The sequence below is a fragment of the Leopardus geoffroyi genome, chromosome D1 (assembly GCF_018350155.1).
Source record: "Leopardus geoffroyi isolate Oge1 chromosome D1, O.geoffroyi_Oge1_pat1.0, whole genome shotgun sequence".
NCBI lineage: Eukaryota > Metazoa > Chordata > Mammalia > Carnivora > Felidae > Leopardus > Leopardus geoffroyi.
In genome coordinates this window covers 74,135,258-74,153,195 of record NC_059329.1, presented here as the reverse complement: position 1 = coordinate 74,153,195, position 17,938 = coordinate 74,135,258, and the positions used below count along the sequence as shown (strand labels likewise).

At 44.7% G+C, this 17,938-nt stretch overlaps 1 protein-coding gene across 15 annotated transcripts in view; it reads left to right on the top strand.

Annotated features, from left to right (window-relative positions):
* The window catches only part of SERGEF (secretion regulating guanine nucleotide exchange factor), a 236,452-nt gene that overhangs the window by 135,169 nt on the left and 83,345 nt on the right, over positions 1–17,938 (top strand). For 14 of the 15 annotated variants that reach the window (XR_006714113.1, XR_006714115.1, XR_006714112.1 and 11 more), the window contains one exon: positions 11,141–11,177. Coding sequence is in view for 11 of the 15 variants with exons in the window: in XM_045484682.1 (XP_045340638.1) it covers positions 11,141–11,177 (37 nt within the window). In the remaining 4 variants the exon portion in view is untranslated. Of the gene's footprint in view, positions 1–11,140; positions 11,178–12,371; positions 12,530–17,938 lie in introns of all 15 variants that reach the window. The other variant, XR_006714114.1, reaches the window with a different exon arrangement.

The window sequence follows — 17,938 nt, the reverse complement described above, 5'->3', positions numbered from 1 at the left end:
ATAATCTGTATAATCTGGGAAGAGACACACATGTGAACCACTTAATAATAGGAAGAATGAGTGCTATTTCTCTAGCAGAGCTATAACTGCTCCCTTCTGATGTAGCCTAGCCACTGACTAGCTCTATGTTTTTAGTCAAAATATTTAACCACTCTGTTCCTCAGGTAATCTATCAAATGAAGGTATAATGAGTTAATTCACATAAAGTGCCTAGAATGGGATTTAGTCGTCAGTAAATGTTAGCAATCCTTCTTGTTCTCCTTTTCTCCTCCCTCCCTCCTTCTCAAGGATGAATGGTAAAGGTTCCCTGCCCCGAGGGGACAGCATGAGCCAGGCATGAGGAGATAGTGGGATGCTGTGCATGGGGTCTGATGAGGCTGGCATACAAGTGTTTGTGGATGATTCTACTGGGGAAAGAGGCTGGAGAACCCCACTAGGTCCAAACCATGGAGGATCTTCAGTACTAGACAAAGGAATTTGGACGTGGGCAATGGAGAGCAAAACAGTCCATGTGTACTTCAGGAAGAGCATTTTGGCAGAGTAAGGAGAGATTGGGGAGGGTAGGGGGCACCAAGGAAGCTGCTGCAGCATTTCAGGCAAGAGCTAAGACCCAGACCATTTCTCTGACTCTTTCAGTGTGACAGAGGCTGAGGAAGAGACTTAATTCTCTTTCTGTGTGCCTGCCTGTGGGTTTCTTCCTGAAGGAACATTGGTTTGAGTGACAGTTTATCCCATGTGTGCATATGTGTCCTCTGTCTCTTTCTTCTGTGAAGATTTAACATTAATGGAATACTATTATCTAATGTACAGAGTGTCTTCGTAGTTTTCCAGTTGTCCCAGTGATGTCTTTGATGGAAATTTTTTACTTTAATCCAGGGCCCAACCCCGGATCATATATTGCATTTAGTTGTCCTATCTTTTTGCTTCCTTTAATCTGAGATAGCTTGTCTTTATCTTTTATGGCATTGATATTTTTTAAGAGTATAGGACAGTTGTTTTGTATAATGGCTCTGTTTGTTTTTTTCTGATTTTTCCTCATGATTGGATTTCACATAGGCACTTTGGGCAGGAATGCTAAATAAGTGATGTGTCTTTAATGCATTGCACAAAGAGACACCTGATGTCAGTTTATCCCATTATTAGCGATGCTGACTTAGATCGCTTGGGTAAGGTGGTGTCCGCCTCATTTCTCTGCTACAAAGTTACCACTTCTCCCTTGTTAATTCAGAAGTAGTCTGTGAAGAGATACTTGGAAACTATGTAAATATTCCATTCCTCTTCAGATTTTTGCCCTGTAATTTTAACATCCATTCATGATTCTTGCCTGAATTAACTATTGCTATTGCAAAATTATTTTCTTTCCCAATTATTCCTTTTACGTGTACTACTTTTGACATTGTACTCGAAGGAAGAGCTTTCCTTGCTCCATATTTATTTATTATTCAGGAAGTACTTATGAATTTTTATTTTGTTCTGTGAGTTATAATCTACTACTGTCATTATTCATTCTCATATTCAAATTCTCCCTGGTTTAGCCAGTGGAAAACCCTTCAGGAAAACCTGGCTCCTAGTATCCTTTTGACATCTCCCTGTCATTTTTTGATCACTTCCTTACTTCCTGGCACAAATAGATGTTCCAGGCTCAAATTGTTCTTTCCCTGTCCCAATCCTGGAAACAGCCACTTCTCCAGGAGTTCTGATTCTTTTTAGTCAAATAGTATTTAAAAGCCAAGATTGGTGTACCAAGTGAACTCACTGCTGCTGAGGTGTCATTGCTTCTAGGAAATTTCATATTGGTTGAACTCAGTGCGTGTGTGTGTGTGTATAAAACTGTGAGTTCATACTGATACCTTTCATTTGAATCCAATGTCCACAGGGTTTCTCTTTGCTATGTTTTATTCCGTATTTGTATTTCCTTTATCTACAGTGAAAACTCTGGTTCCCAGCGACATTAACATATTTTCTCAGTAGCATGGTCCTACAATACATCCAAAATGCTTTCAGAATTGATACATGTGTTCTACTATAAAAAAAAAAAAAAAAGAATCTACTGAGTAAAGTTAAAGATCTTTTTTACAGCTCTTTTTGTTTTTAAATAGAAGTTACTTAAAGAACTTTAAAAGTTACTAGTATTGGTTACTTTTTCCCTCTTGAGAACAGTTATATTATTCATTTGAAATAAGTTTTGCCTAGAGTCATACACTATTTACTCTTCTCTGTCTGGTTGCTTTTGTTCACCATTATTCTTGAAGATTTATCCATGTTGTGAATAGTAGTTTTTCCCCCATCGTTACAGAGTATTCTGAGTATACCACACTATCCATTCACTGATGATGAATATTTGGTTAATTTTATGTTTTTTATTTATTATGAATAAAACTGCTATGAATGTTCTTATGTTTGTCTTTGGATGGAAGGACGTAATCATTTGGGGTATGTGGGTGTCCTGGCATCTGAATCTGTATATCTGTCTTTATATCTGTATGTCTAGCTTCTTGGGAATGATTGTTTTCCCCATTCTAAGGGAATTCCTTTCTCCTCTAAGTTGTCCTGTGGATACCAGGTGTTCCTGCTTCCTGTGGCGACACCTAACAAAGTTACCACTTGGTAGATAATGCCAAGTCGTTTTTCAAAGCAGTCGTTGAATTTATGTTCCTATAAGCAGTGTAAGCGATTTCCAGTTGTTAGACATCCTCACCAGCACTTGGAATTGGCAGTCTTTTTTAATTTCAGCCTGTCTTGGCTACTAGGGCAAGGGTTAAATTGTTTTTGAGGAACACACTACAGGATGTTTGGCCTGAATCTATTAATGACCTGTATTTGAGATTGGTTGTTCAGCTCACGTGGTTTCATGCTGTTCTCAAGGGTTTAAGTAGCTTAATGGTGTGTCTTTTCTGAAATCTAGATGCATTGTTGTGTTAGGTGTTCTCAGTTTGTAAGGATCAGAGGTACTCCTAGGTTACTGTAATATCGTAAGGATGGATATAAGTGGAGAAAAGAGGTAAAGCAAATTATCTCATAAAAGAAAAACTTGAAGGTCATTTAGAACATAACCCAGCTCAGAAACCTAGACCTTCTTGTGCCATCAGCAGTAGGATCAAGAAATCCATTCTAGTGACTTTTAGCTGCTCTTCTCTACTTTGATTGTTCCTGCTGTTCTGACTCTTCTGCCTATAACTGCTCCTTATATTAACGCCTCTTGTGTCTATTTCTTCCAGCTACTGCTCCAGCTACCAATCGGAGGACTCACTCCCTACAAGCCCTTTCAGGCAGAATTTTCTCATTAGGCCACTTCGTAGGCTATGGCCAATCTCTGCATTAACCTACTTTCAGGCAGGTATCCATCTGTAGTCCATCCATACCAGTCAGGTGTGGCCACAGGAAGCAGGAGCATCTTGTATCAACATGGCAACTTAGAGGAGAAGGGAATTCCCTTGGAATGGGGAAAACAAGCATTCTCAGGGTGTGCTAGTTTAATTGTGTATATTATTTTCTAATTACTGTGTATATTGTATTCTAATTCAGCAGACATTTCTTAAGCCCTCTCCTTTTCTGCCAATAGAATAACTCTGTTGAAAAAGGAAATGAACTTGTTGTTCATTGTGAACCTATGCCAGTTCCTAATACTTATAGTTTCTTTTTATGTGTTCCCAAGTTATATATCTTTATATATTGTGGACACATATCTGCAGAACAGAGTTCGGCTCAAAGCAAATTTTATTCTGTAGACAGGGGAGCATGAAAGAATTTGGGGATGTATGAGATCTATTTGGTTGTTACTATCCCATTTTAAAGATGAGGGAACTGAAATCCAGAGTGGCAAAGAGATTTGCCCAAGGCCACACAACCGGGAAGTGGCAGGAACCACTTCTGATTCCATAACTAGAGCTCTTTCTCCTATTCTACACTGACTGGGAAGACATGCCCCACCCCCTGTGCCCAAATTATTAATAGTAGAAAGGAGATTTGACAAAAGTAAACTTCAGCCAAAGCAAATGGGAGGATTCAAGAGAAGATCTGGGAGGCTTCCTCAAGGCTGTGGGTTTGGAAGTGAGTCTTGTAAGGCTTGGTCAGGTTCATAATAGTATAGACAAGGGAGAACGGTGCAAATAAAGGCCCAGAAGTGGGGAAACAGATTTTCTAGGAACAGAGGAGCTACCTGTATTGCTGGGTTAGTGGGTTTATATATAGCAAACGAGAAAGAAATCAGGTATGGTAGGAAGTTAGGAGGCTTTGAGACTATGGCAACTTCCAAATTAAAAAAAAATCAGATCATGACATGACAAAGAGAAGAAAGCTTGAAGTCATAAAAGAGTCTTAAAAGAGTCCAGGCTGTAGTGAAAAGGATTGAAGAAGGTGGAGCAGCTGGAGATCAAGATATAGATTTGAGAGTCTTTGAGAAGGCAGAACTAATAGGATGGAGACAGTAGGAGATAAAGAGAGAGTTGCCACTTGAGAGTTTGAGCCTTAGTGATGGGGGCCGTCTGGTGCCAGTATCAGAAGAGAGGCAGTATGTATTATGGTGAAGCTCACAGGCTTTGGATCAAGGCTGACTTGGGTGTACACCACCCCCCCCCCCCCCGCCCCCGACTTGGGACCAGTGATTTAACTCCTCTGAGTAAGTTTGCTGATCTGTTGTTGAGTAGGGACACAGATTCCCACTTCCCAGAGTAGCTGTGAGGTTGTGAGGCTATGCAGGTAGAGTGAAATTCTGTGATGCCACATGCCTAGCATCCAGACACCTAACAAATTTTTGCTTTTCTCCCCAGCCCAACCTCTGTTTGAGGAAGTAGCAGAACCTACTTGAAGCCTCTTCTTATGTGTAATCTGCACTTTGGAAAAAAAGGAATTGACTTTGGAGGGAAAATGGGTTCTTTGGGAACCCAATCAATGGGACTTTGAGTTGGACAGATAGAGCCTCTTATTTTTTGGCCTCCTTTGACATCTAGACTTCAGTAAAAAAAAAAAAGACGAAGCCCTCACAAAGGAGCCAGAAGTATCTTTGCAAGGCTAGGTCCTTCCAAAAACAAGCAACTGTGCTGCCTCTCTGCTGCCACGATGACCTCCATTTGGGGCTATTTCTGAGCCGAGGGGTAAAAACCCATTGGCTGACAGGACTGCAGTTTGCGTGTAAAACACGCACAGCCTCCCAGCCTGCTTTTTTAACAGGTTTGGAAATTCCCGTGGTCTCCTCAGAGTTCTACACACATGACAACTGGGTTTGGGCGGAGTTGTAGCAAAGGCTGCACCGAGGTGCCCATTCCCTTCCGTTAACCCCCGCCGTGGGGAGGCTGCCTTTCTGGAGCTGCTCCCAACACGCTTCTCTGGGCCATGGTGCCTGCCAAAGACTCTCCCCGAGGCGCAGAGCCCAGGCTTCGAATCCCTCCTCCGAGTCCTTGGCAATGGCCCGCCTCCGCGCAACTGCCTCGTTGCCATAGCATCCGAGGGGCGCCCGGGCCCATTGGCACAGGGCGGGAACCAATCAGAAGGCCCCGCAGGCTGCTGTGCTCCTGGATGGTCCCGGGGCTGCTACCAACTGCTCCTAGGAAGATGAGGGTGGCTTCTGGCCAGTGGTGCGGAACTGGCCTAGATCCCACACACTCTTCTTGGGATCTTAGTGCTGTTTACCCTGAGCCCTGGTCACCCCCCATCTCCCCGCCCTGATATCCTCCTGTTCAGAGTTGAACTATCTGGTGGAGTTACCCGCAAGGTGATGGCTTCCACAGGGAGGGCAGGAGCAAAGCTTTGTTGCCACTGTACAGCCGTTTCCTCCAAGAGAAAACTCTGGAGCAGCTTCTTGATTGGTCCAGGCGTGGGCCTTCCTAGCCCCAGGAGGATGTTGTCTGGGCCTTGAAAGTCTAGGGCTGTCCCAGTTTAAGATCCCTTGGTAAATGGCATATGATTGCCAGCTATAAGGAACTGGAACTGGGTGGGCGGTTTATTTACATCCTGTTTGCCAACAGGAAGGTTAAAACGGTTGGGAAGACAGAAAAGTGGAATCGGAAAGATCATAGAATCCTGCACCTTCCCTAGCAGTAAGATACTGGGCAAGTGACTGTACTCTCTGAACCCCAGTCGCCTCACTTGTAAAACGGTTGTAACAAAAGAACCTATGTGCTAGGTTTGGTATAAGTTTAAATGAGATAATACAGGCCAAGCAGTCAGGTGCCTGGCCATAAGCACTCAGTAAGGGACAGTCACCTGTGTTTAGAAATGGTAGAACAGTACTGACCAGAGCTAGAGTACTTACATGTAGCATTTGGCAGATATTTTCACGTTAATGTAATTTTTGCTTATTCATTTAGTTATTCATTCATTTTAACTCATTAATACATTCAGCATATATTCTCTGGGCACCTACTCTCTGTATCATTCCAATTTTGGTATATGTGCTGCCGAAGCAAGCACATATTCTCTGGGCATCTACTACCAGTCACTTCATCCCTGTCCAACTGTATTTAGTGGGAGCCAGCCCCCAGGGGAGTAGAGACTTTCTTCCCAAGAACTGATGGAGTCTAGCCTGGCAGGAGGCTCTCTGGAGGATCTTGGCACCACGGGGAGGCAGTTGGGAGTTTGGAAATTGTTTTCTGCACTCCTGCCTCCTGTGGCTGAGGTGCCTGAACAGAGCAGACCCCTTTCACGTTTGAGCAGCACTGAGTCATGACAGGTTTCCACAGCCACTTTTGTTCCCCTCACCTGTGTGGAGGTGTGCCCCCTTTGCCTGAAGTCCCCGATCAGCAACCGGAACCTACTTTCTCTGTAGCGGGACTCCGTCTCCCGGGGCTGACCTCCTTTGCTGCTCTACTGCACTTTGCCATGCTGGAGTTCCTGAAACAATTCTACTCTACTCTTCATGCTCCTGTCACCTGTACACTGTGCTCCTGTAGTGCTGTTCCCTTCCTGCCTCACTGTGCATCTCAGTGCTTGTCTCCAGTTGGACCGGAGTGACCACACCCCTACTCATTTGTCTTGAGATCACCTAACTCCTCTGGGCCCCTCATCTTTTTACCCCTTCCCCCCTCCAGCTTCACGCCCTGTATACTTGGGCTGTGTGACAGAGACGTTACTGGGGAGGCACTCTGCTGGATGTCTGAGCAACAGAGGTGCTTAACACACGCACATTTCATAAATAGACATCTCGTATGTGATAAGGCCGTGATGCATAGTGCTGTGGGGGTAGGTAGGGTGGAGCAGCCTTGAGACTCAGGGAAGTCTTTACCAGGAGGTGATGTTTGGGCAGTCTTAAAGGATTTAGCTAGGTAGACAGTGGGAGAGAGGAGATTCAAGTCAAGGAAAAAAGCACTCATAAAAGCCTGAAATTGCCTCATATTCTGAGAAAAAATGTACTGTAATGTGAATGGGAAAAAAAAAGGAATATGTTATTTGGGGTTGAGGGTTCATGAGTAGCAGAGAGAAGTGAGGCCAGAGAGCTAAACAGGGGACTACTCATTGTGGGCTTGCAAGCCACTGCTGGGAGCTTGTGAAGGGCTTTATATAGAGGCATGACATTCAGATTCATATGTAAGAAAGGTGAGACAAATGGCTGTGAGGCGATGGAGTGTCTCATTTGTCCTCCGGCAGTTTTGTGAGGCAGACGGGTTGACGCTATTATCTACCTGTTACACCTGAGAACACAGAGGCCTGAGCAGTTAAACATCTTGCCAAAGGTCTCAGGGCCAAAAAGGAGAGGACCTAGGACTCACCTGGCTTCCTGGCTCCGAACCTCTTCCTCCTGGGCATGCTGCCATTGTTAACAGAGTCTTCTAGAAAGCTGCCTGCAGCTGGGTGGTTAGGTATATGCTGACAGGAGCAATATGAAGCAAATGGTCATTGATACAATCTTGTTGAAGGAGTGTAGCACTGGGATTTTGTGGCCTGTGGTGTTCGGTCTCCTGACCTCTATGCCATTGCACGTACAGCAAGAAGCAGTGGGGAGCTTTGAGTTTCAAGCTCTACGTTGCCTTGACAAAATCCATTCATCAGTGTCTCACTCATTAATTCAGAGCAGCGTCTGCTACCTGATACTGGCATTTGTCACTGGCTTGTTTCTGGAAGCCCCTGGTCCTCCAGGTTGGTCAGCTCTGCAGCCCGCAGCCCCAGGGTGAGCCCTGGCAGTCAGAGGCAGCCCCTTTCTCTGTATGCATTTTGTAAAATGAAATAGCTTTATTTTTTTAAAACAAAAGTAACATTTAGCAGTACAGAACATAAGCTTGGAGACCAGGCAGACCTGGGTTTTAGTTCTGCCACTGCCACCTAGCTAGCTATGAAATTTATTTAATGTGTATGGGCCTCAGTGTTCTTGTCTCTAAAATAAGCACAGTCAAGCTTCCCTGAAGGGACTGTTGTGATGATTAAGATGAGGTTACATTTGCAGAGTGCCTTGGCATGATGCTTGGCTTTTTTAAAAAAAAATTTTTTTTAAATGTTTTTATTTATTTAAAAAAAAATTTTTTTTTCAACATTTTTATTTATTTTGGGGACAGAGAGAGACAGAGCATGAACGGGGGAGGGGCAGAGAGAGAGGGAGACACAGAATCGGAAACAGGCTCCAGGCTCTGAGCCATCAGCCCAGAGCCCGACGCGGGGCTCGAACTCAGGGACCGCCAGATCGCGACCTGGCTGAAGTCGGACGCTTAACCGACTGCGCCGCCCAGGTGCCCCTAAATGTTTTTATTTATTTTTGAGACAGAGAGAGACAGAGCATAAGCAGGGGAGGGGCAGAGAGAGAGGGAGACACAGAATCCGAAGCAGGCTCCAGGCTCTGAGCTGTCAGCACAGAGCCCGACGCGGGGCTCGAACTCATGAACGGTGAGATCATGACCTGAGCTGAAGTCGGACGCTTAACCGACTGAGCCACCCAGGCGCCCAGGTGCTTGGCTTTTGTATATCCTCAGTATATGGTGACTTTAATTCTCGCACTTGTTGCTCCCCCCCACCGCAACTACTACCATCACAGTTAAAGACTATTTGAGAAACAGAGAATAGGAGTAAGTGTCTTATAATCCTACCATCACAATGCAGCTACCATTATTATTTAGGTATTATGTTCTTTAAATCCTTTTCCCCCACAACTTCAGAAGATACCAGATTTTATAACATATTTATTTTATAGCCATATTTATTTATTATTTTCACCTCTGTAGTAGGAGCTGCATTATGTTTATTTTCTATATTTTTAATAATTGTTTTCTGATTATAAGATTACCATATAAAATTCAGACAGCGTAGAAAAAGCAAAAGGAAAAACCATAGGAATGAGTGCATACCTCATTCCTAGCCCTGAGGCTATCACTGTTAACTTTTGATGTAGTTTCTTTCGGTCTTTCACTCACATTTTATTGTAGAGTTGAGACACAATTTTTGTGTAATTTTGTGTAATTTTTCAGTTCATAGGATATCATGAGCATGTTTCTTTACTGTAAGCATTATTTTTCAAAGCTGCATAGTAGTCCATCAGAGGGCTCCACCATAATTTACATAAGCATTCCCCTATTGTTAGACACGTAAGTTTTTCCCAATTCTTCAATCTAAGCAGCTTCCTATGGCAGAACATAGGCACCCAGCCTCAGTGTAACCAGAAAGCACATAATGAACTTGTGCTGTATGTATGGCCCTGGGCGAGACATGGTGGAACCCCTCAGCTAGACACTGAGCCTGCCCCAAGGGAGCTCAGAGACTAGACACCTGGAAATGCTGGGACGAAATATGCAGGTGGTTCTTTGCCAGATACTATCAGGGAGTCCACCTAAGAGCGGGTATCTCTGTTTCCTGTGGAAGCTGTGATCTGGAACACACAGCTTTTACAAAGACAAAAGTCTCAGAAACTTTGCTGACCTTTCTCACCTACCAGTGTGTTATTAGGCCTCCAATGCTCAAATGCCTTTTCATCCTGTTACCTTGACTGTCAGGGGCCTGTGCTAATGACCTTTGAATATCACTTCCAAGTGGTTTTCACTGGGAAAGAGTGAGAAGCTACAGCATCAAGAAAGGAACTTGCCTGAAGCTCCGAAGAATCAGAGATGCTCCAGTCCTTGTTTCAATGCACACTTGCTCTGGCACCCACGGCAAATTGTTTCCTCTTCCCAAGCCTGTGTTTTCTCCTTGCAACATAGAGAGATTGGACTAGATGATCTCCAGGGCCCTTCCAGCATTGACCTTCCATGGGGACCTGAAGCCTTCCTCTTGCTAGGAACTGAAGTGAGCATCCTGATAAAGGTCACAGGATCCTTCTCTGGAGTCCAGAGTTTCTTTTAATTAGTACCTGGGGAACCACTTATGCTCTTATATTCCCCCTTACTTCCTTCTGGTAGCAGTTGGGACATGTGGAGACTGAAAGGCAAGAAGCGCTGCTCACTTGGTGAAAACACTAGATTCTGAACCCCAAATGATTCTTTGTTCTTTTATGTATTGGGTATTTTTTCTTTTATGTGCTTGGTTTTTGCATTCACTCTCTCATTTGGCAGATATTAACTGAGTCCCAGACCCAGACAGTTAACCGAGACTCAGCCCTGTTCTCAAAATGCATGCAGTCTAGCGAAGAGACAGAAAAAAATGTAAAAGGCAACAAGAGAATTGCTACAGTGGGGTACATACAAGTTGCATAAGGAAAGGAGTGTTGAGTCGGCCTAGAAGCAAAGGAGTCTCAGTGGACACGTTGAGACTTTAAAGGATGAGTGGAAGTTTTCTAGGTAGACAGTCGAGGAGAGGGCATTCCAGACAGAAGAACCACACGTGCAAAGGCCAGGAGGTATGAGAGTACATGTCGTGTTCTTTGTGGGGCTAGGGGGTGAAAGGGACAAATAGCAGATGAGAAGAAGTCAAACATCTTTCCTTGAACAAGGAATTTTCTTTCTCTTTTTTTTTTTTTTTTTTTTTTTTTTAATTTTTTTTTTTCAACGTTTATTTATTTTTGGGACACAGAGAGACAGAGCATGAACGGGGGAGGGGCAGAGAGAGAGGGAGACACAGAATCGGAAACAGGCTCCAGGCTCTGAGCCATCAGCCCAGAGCCCGACGCGGGGCTCGAACTCACGGACCGCGAGATCGTGACCTGGCTGAAGTCGGACGCTTAACCGACTGCGCCACCCAGGCGCCCCTGAATTTTCTTTCTCTAATATAACTTATTTTTTTCTTTTTACAGGTCTCTTGTGGCTCAGAGCATAATCTGGCAGTGATTGGTAAGTAATGAGTAGCCTGCTAACTGTGATCTGAAAGTCCTGTGGCAGAGTTAGAGAAGACTTTCAGTTAACCCAAGGCCAGGGTGTGTGTGTGTGTGTGTGTGCACGTATGTTGGGGAACATGCTGGGAAATGGAAGTCTTTGGTTGACCAAGGCTTTACTAGAAGCCCCTTTTCTTTTCTTTTTAAAAATGTTTACTTCTTTTGAGAGAGAGAGAGAGAGAGAATGAGTGGGGGAGAAGGAGAGAGGGAATCCCAAGCAGACTCTGTGCTGTCAGCACAGAGCCTGACATGGGGCTAGAAGCCCCTTTTCTAAAAATTTCTATCCATATCATTGAGCGTCTTTTTAAGGCCCCTGAGCTGGCTCCCCTCCCCCAGGGAGTGGCATTTCAGGATATTAAAGATTTTATACACTATGAGGACAGCATGTGTAGAAAGCCAGACATGAAAGATGAAGAAGATTGGGCTGCTCTTGTTTCTTTGAATAAATCCCTTACTCCCAAGTACTTTCCTCTTTCTTTGGAGATACAGGGCTCTGCTCACTGCCCTAACTGCCTTGTATTTCGTGGTACTCAGGTACTCCCAGATGAAGCCAAGCTTCTGATTAATTGAGGTTTCCTCTTAATTGACTCTGGATAACCAGGGTTCACTGTTTTTATAATTAGGCCTATGAGTAATTCCTTTAAGAAGCTTTCTCATTACTTCTATAGGTAGACTAGTCTCATCTCACAGAGCATTAAAGAGACACCGGTGTGGGGCCCGACTGTCTGAGTTCAATACAGGCTTCCACTTCCTAGCCGTGTGAACTCAGACAAGGCACTTAACCCCTCTGTGGGAGGACAGTAGCACGTACCTCCTAGGGTTTGTTGTGAGGGTTCCAGGAGTTAATATATATAAAGCACATAGAATAGCACTTGGCTCCTAGTAAGGGTTTTAGCAGTGTTCACTGTTATTATCTGATATTTTTTGTAATTGCCCTCCTCTGGGCTCTAGCTCTCCATCTGTAAAATGGAGGGGTTAAAACAGAAAATCAGGGTTCCCTCCTGCTCTGATATTTTTGGATCCCATTACAAACCCATCACTGCTAGCCTTCTGTTGGTGATTTCTGTTTCTGGCTACTTCTCTCCCAGCTTCTGACTCGGCTTCTGAAGGGCAAGGCCCCTGCATTTTCCTTTTGTTTTCTGCCTGTTTGCAGTACCCAGAGCAGTGCCTGTTACCCAGCAGAGACTCGGGCTCTGTTTTCTGAATTGAGCTGAGACTGGCTCAGCCGCCTGCGGTGGCAGCAGTTTGAAGCACTACTTTGTAGGCCCAAACGTGATGTGCAAGGAGGCAGAACCAAGGACAGCTGAGGAGGTAGGCTGCCAGCCAGCAGAGGGGGGTGGGGAGTAAACTGGGCTGGAGTCAGAGAAGGAGCGAGAAAATGTAACAGCAAACCTGCATGCTTCGCAGCAGCACCACATACTCTATTCCGGAACTGCTCCAGCCTGGGTGTAATTAAGACAAGCTACTCGGAGAATCAGAGGTGGTGCCTAGGATGCTGCTGCTGCTGCTGTTGTAGCTGCACTGGGGGAGACGTTGGCTCCCTCTGGGACCAGCACAAACAAGAAGATTGTAGGGAATCTAACTATGAGAAAGAACACAATCCAGATGAAGGCGGGGCCAGAGCTCGCAGGGCGGCAGGCTGAGCTGAGAGAGGCAGCCTGGGGCTGTAGAAAGAGCATAGACTCTGCGGGCAGACAGCCTTGCTTCACACTGGTTGCATCTCTTTGTGAGCCCCCATTTCCCCCCCTCATCTGTGTAATGGGGATAATTCCCATTTTGCAGGATTGCTGTGGGGATTGGTGTATGTGAGGTACCTGGTCTATAGTGGGTATGAGAGAAATGTGTATGTGTGGATAATTCTGTTTGTTTCTCATTTCTCTTGGTCCGGGTGGGGAGAGGGGAGAATGGCTTGTTAGTGTAACTGTGCTAGTGAAGTAATTGTTACTTGGGAGAGAGGAATGATAACATTCTGGAAAGGTGTCCAGCGTTACCCAGGTGAGGAGAACATCAGAGGCAGCGGAGAGCAGGTGTGCCGGTGAGCTCTTGGGGGGTAAACCTGTATTTTTCTGTTTTGTCCTCAGTGCCCTGGTCCTGGCTCACAGTCTGTTAAATGAATGGTTGCAGAATCAGAAAAGGTGGGCCCAGTCACAGGGCTCTGGGCATATTTACCTGCCTGTGTGTGAGCTGGGAGCAGAGGCTCCCCACTGGAAGAATGGGGCCCTCCATGGGTGCCCTGCAGGGCTCAGGCTGTGCTGTAGGAAGTGACAAGAAGTGCCTGTTAGCCTTGGCAGAAGGCCAGAAAAGAGGGAGACAAGCTGGAGGAGGAGAGTTCCTATGGGCTTAAAGCCTGGTTCTCACAGCCAGCTCCTCCCCTCAGCCCTTCTGCCATTGCCGACTTTAGATGGATTTCTCTGCCTTCAGTCTCATTCCCTGAGATCTGGGCTCTCTGCGCCTGGTGCTAAGTCTCCCATGTGATAGGCACAAAACAGTTATAGAATAGACTGGAACAGAGTATAAGGAAGCCAAACTTGCCCCAAGTGTAGAAACAGCTTTGATGTGTAGTGAATGTGCAATAGACAGACCAGAAGGGGAGGTGAAATAGAGCCTGATGGAAGGACATGACTCAGGATCTGCTGTTAGAATGGACACTCCACAAAGTATATTTGTTGTACCCATTTTATAGAGGATAAACAGGTTGTCCAGGGACAAGTAGCAATGAATAGTAGAGCTGTCTGCTTGTCTTCCAAGACTGCTCTTTTGACTCTCATATCCTAGGACCTGATGCATTATGGGTGGTGATTAAGAAGAGCACAGACACCAGGGCCAGATTGCTTGGACTCAAATTCTGGCTCCTACACCTATGAGCCATGTAACCTTCTATAAGTGGCTTAACCCCTCGGTGCCTTGATCGCCTCATTTGATATGCCTTGATGTGCCTTGATCGCCTCATATAATATTATTGGCTTCATAAGGTTGTTATGTAGAGTGCTAACAGTGCCTGGCACAAAAGTAGAAGCTCAATAAATGTGAGCTGGTATTATTACCATAATCATTGTCATCGTCATATATTAAGACTTCAAGGAAGGAAGTAATTGTAAGATGGGTATAAGGAGGCCTGAGGCTCAGGATGGGAACCTCAAAAGCTAGAGAGGGAAGGATCTTCCTCACCCTTCAGGGACCAATGCAGGATCTCACCATAGCTGCAGAAGGGATTTGTAAATTGGAGCCTGGGGACCCCAATCTGGGGGATCTGGAAATCCCAACAGCCCTAGAAACAGTGCTAGCCCAGATTTGTTCCAGATCAGGATTCTGCTATCTGCTGCCCCAGACGGGGATTCAGAACCTGCCATGTTCCAGCCTGAAGCAAACCCCACAGCAGCCACATTTCTGCTTTCTTAGGGAATCAAAATAATTCCACTCTGCTACTTCATTTGCTTCCAGGTTTCTTTTTTCCCCTTCTTCTGCAGTTTGGTTTGGTTCTTTCCTTTGTTTTCCAATGAGGCTTCTCTTGACATATTCTGTGTTTGCCACCAGGTATCACCATGGCTAGACAGGATGGTGAAGTGGTGTGAGTTCCTGCTTTAGAAAAAGAAAGCCAGGGATCGAGAATCTCAGGTGACAATCAGGAAAGAGAGAGCTGAGGCCATTGGCCACAGCTGGCGTGGCCACTTCTAACCGTGTGCCTTGCCCTGTCAGTCCACCTCAGTGAGTCTGATTCCTCATCTGTAAAATCTACCTACCCCTAAAATTGTTCTTCCAAATGGCATAGGTATGTCAGGTGGCTGCTTAGTGCCTGCCACATAACAGGTGCTCAGCCGGTGCTCACTCGTTTGGCAGGTTCACTAGTCCTTCCTTCCTCCATATCTGACAGAGCTGGCTGGCTGGCTCCCATTCGTGGGCATAGACTGAGGTCAGCAGGAGTGACATGAGGGCATTTGACCACCACTTGCCCAGAAAGATCCCTGCCTGCCAGAGGCTGGCTCCCAGGCCAGCTCTGTCTTTGGGGCCCTCACCTCTATGTCTGGCTGAATTGGCTCCAGCTGTTTTGCTTCCCCTAGGAGCAGCTTATTTTGGCTTGAATGGGCAATTTGTTTGCCTTCTCTCCTGATGTGCAGTTGTTCAGCCTTCCCTTCCTGCAGAGAAAAAAGAGCTGACTGCATTTCCTCTCTCCCCGCTCCACACAGACCTTTGGAAAATATTTTTTTATTATTGGTGGCCTTCTCCTGGAGCATTCAGGCCTGCCAGACAGGCATTGTTAAAGGTTTAGATATTTGGCAGGAAAGTGTCGTGTCTCCTCCTCCTCCACCACCACCACCTCCTCCTCCTCCTCCTCCTCCTCCTCCTCCTCCTCCTCCTCCTCCTCCAAGCAAAGCCAGATCTTCTACCAAATTGGAGCTATAATCTATGTAAGGATCTTTTATTCTCTTCATTTCACTGATAATTTCCAATTATTGAACCTTTGTATCTTTGTAATATGTGTGGTACAGTGTCTGACCTTGGCTTGAAACCCATCAAACAGGGTCATGTAAGAATTTAATAGTGAGAACTAAATCTTTTTTGACAGTAGCTCTTCCTCTGAGAGGCAATACCTCCAAGCCCGAGGGCATTGCAGAGACCTTAGAGGCAAGTAAAAGCCTGTATGGTCCTATGCACAGTGTGATTGGCAAAGCAGAAGTGCTTTATATTATCTCATTTAATCCTAATACCAAATGGATGAGTTGGCACTACTGTTAACCCCATTTTCTAGATGCGGGAAGGGGAAGCGTAGGCTGAGCAGTTTGTTGGGAGGAATCTGCATGTCAGGTCTTTAACCAGGGCTTCTAACTTCAGAGCCTGTGGTCCACTACCCGGTGCTGCTTTCCTGCAGACCAGTGACAGTCCAGCCTATTTTTAAGGCCACCAGATAAGATGATGTCATCTCTTCATTTCAGTATTTAGTTCCCCTTCATGTTAGCAGTAACTTCTTCTGTCTTCCAGACTAAATGTCTTCTTCAGGGGCGCCTGGGTGGCTTGGTCGGTTAAGCGTCCGACTTCGGCTCGGGTCATGATCTCACGGTCCGTGGGTTCGAGCCCCGCGTCGGGCTCTTGCTGACAGCTCAGAGCCTGGAGCCTGTTTCAGATTCTGTGTCTCCCTCTCTCTGTGACACTCCCCCATTCGTGCTCTGTCTCTCTCTGTCTCAAAAATAAATAAACGTTAAAAAAAAAATTTAAATGTCTTCTTCAGATCCAGCAGTTCTCCATATAAGAACCAGAGAGAATTGTGAAGTTGATGACATTGTTTTGGAAAACCACCCCTTTTAGGATTCTTCTTCCCCTTCTCATTGTCCCTTACCTCTTAAAAAAACTACTTCACTTATTTAATTTTTGAATAATTAATACATGTACATGATTCAAACTTAAAAGGCATAAAAAGATTTAAAATGAAAAACTTCCCTCCTACCCTGTCCCCCATTTGTCCAACACCCCAAAATCCTTCTACCACATGTGCAGTTAATGCCTATTATTAGTTTCTTCTGTATTTTTCTGGTTTCTTTTTGGATATATTAAGTAAATGCTAAGATATCTTTTTATCTCCCCTTTTACATAAACGGCAGTATATTATACACACTTATTAGTGTCTTATTTTTTCTTTCAACAGTTTATCTGGGAAGTCTTTACATATCCGTATAAAGCCTTCCTACTTTGTTATTACAGGTACATAATATTCCAGTATACCTATGCACCATGATTCGTTCAACCCTTGCCCTATTGATGGGCATGTAGATCATCTCCAGTCTTTTTGCTATTCTAAGTAATAATGTAGTGAATAACCTTGTGTGTGTGTGTGTGTGTGTGTGTGTGTGTGTGTGTATATATATATATAATTTCATATGTGAGATGTTGAAGTATAAATATAGATTATTGTATCAAAGAGTGAGTATATCTATTTTGCAAGATAGGAACTACCTTCATAGGAATTATACCATTTTCCACTCCCACTAGCACTATATGAGTACCTGTTTCTGCAGCCCCCCTAATAGTATATTAAGAAACTTCGGGATTGGGGTACCTGGGTAACTCAGTCAGTTAAGCCGACTTTTGACTTCAGCTCAGGTCATGATCTCATGGTTCCTGAGATCAAACCCAATGTTGGGCTCTCCGGTGACAGTGTGGAGCCTGCTTGGGATTCTCTCTCTCTCCCTCTTTCTCTGCCCCTCCCCTGCTTACGCTCGCCCCCCCCCCTCCAAAATAAATAAACATTAAAAAAAAAAAAGAAAGAAACGTCAGGATTTTTGCCAATCTGATAAATGAAAAACAACTGAAGGTGGTTTTTGTCTTTTTTTACTTTTTAAATTGAAGTACAGTAAAGTGTACATATCTTAAAGTTTCAGTTTGATGAGTTTTTCATATGTGTATACCTAGGAAACCACCACCCAGTACAAAATACAGAACATTTCCAGCACCCCAGAAAGTATCCCTTCTCAGTCAATACCCCACCCCGAGAGTTAACTACTATTACAACTTCTGACTCTAGAAATGAGTTTTGCCTGTGGTTGAACTTCATATTAATGGTGTTATGCACTGTGTACTCTTTTGTGTCCAGCCTCTTTGCCCAACACATTGTGTCTTCTATCTTGTCATTCTTTTTTATTGGTAATAGTCCACTGTATGAACACGCCACAACTTGATCCATTTAACTGTTGAAGATTTGGGTTGCTTCCAGTTTGAGGATTGTGAAGA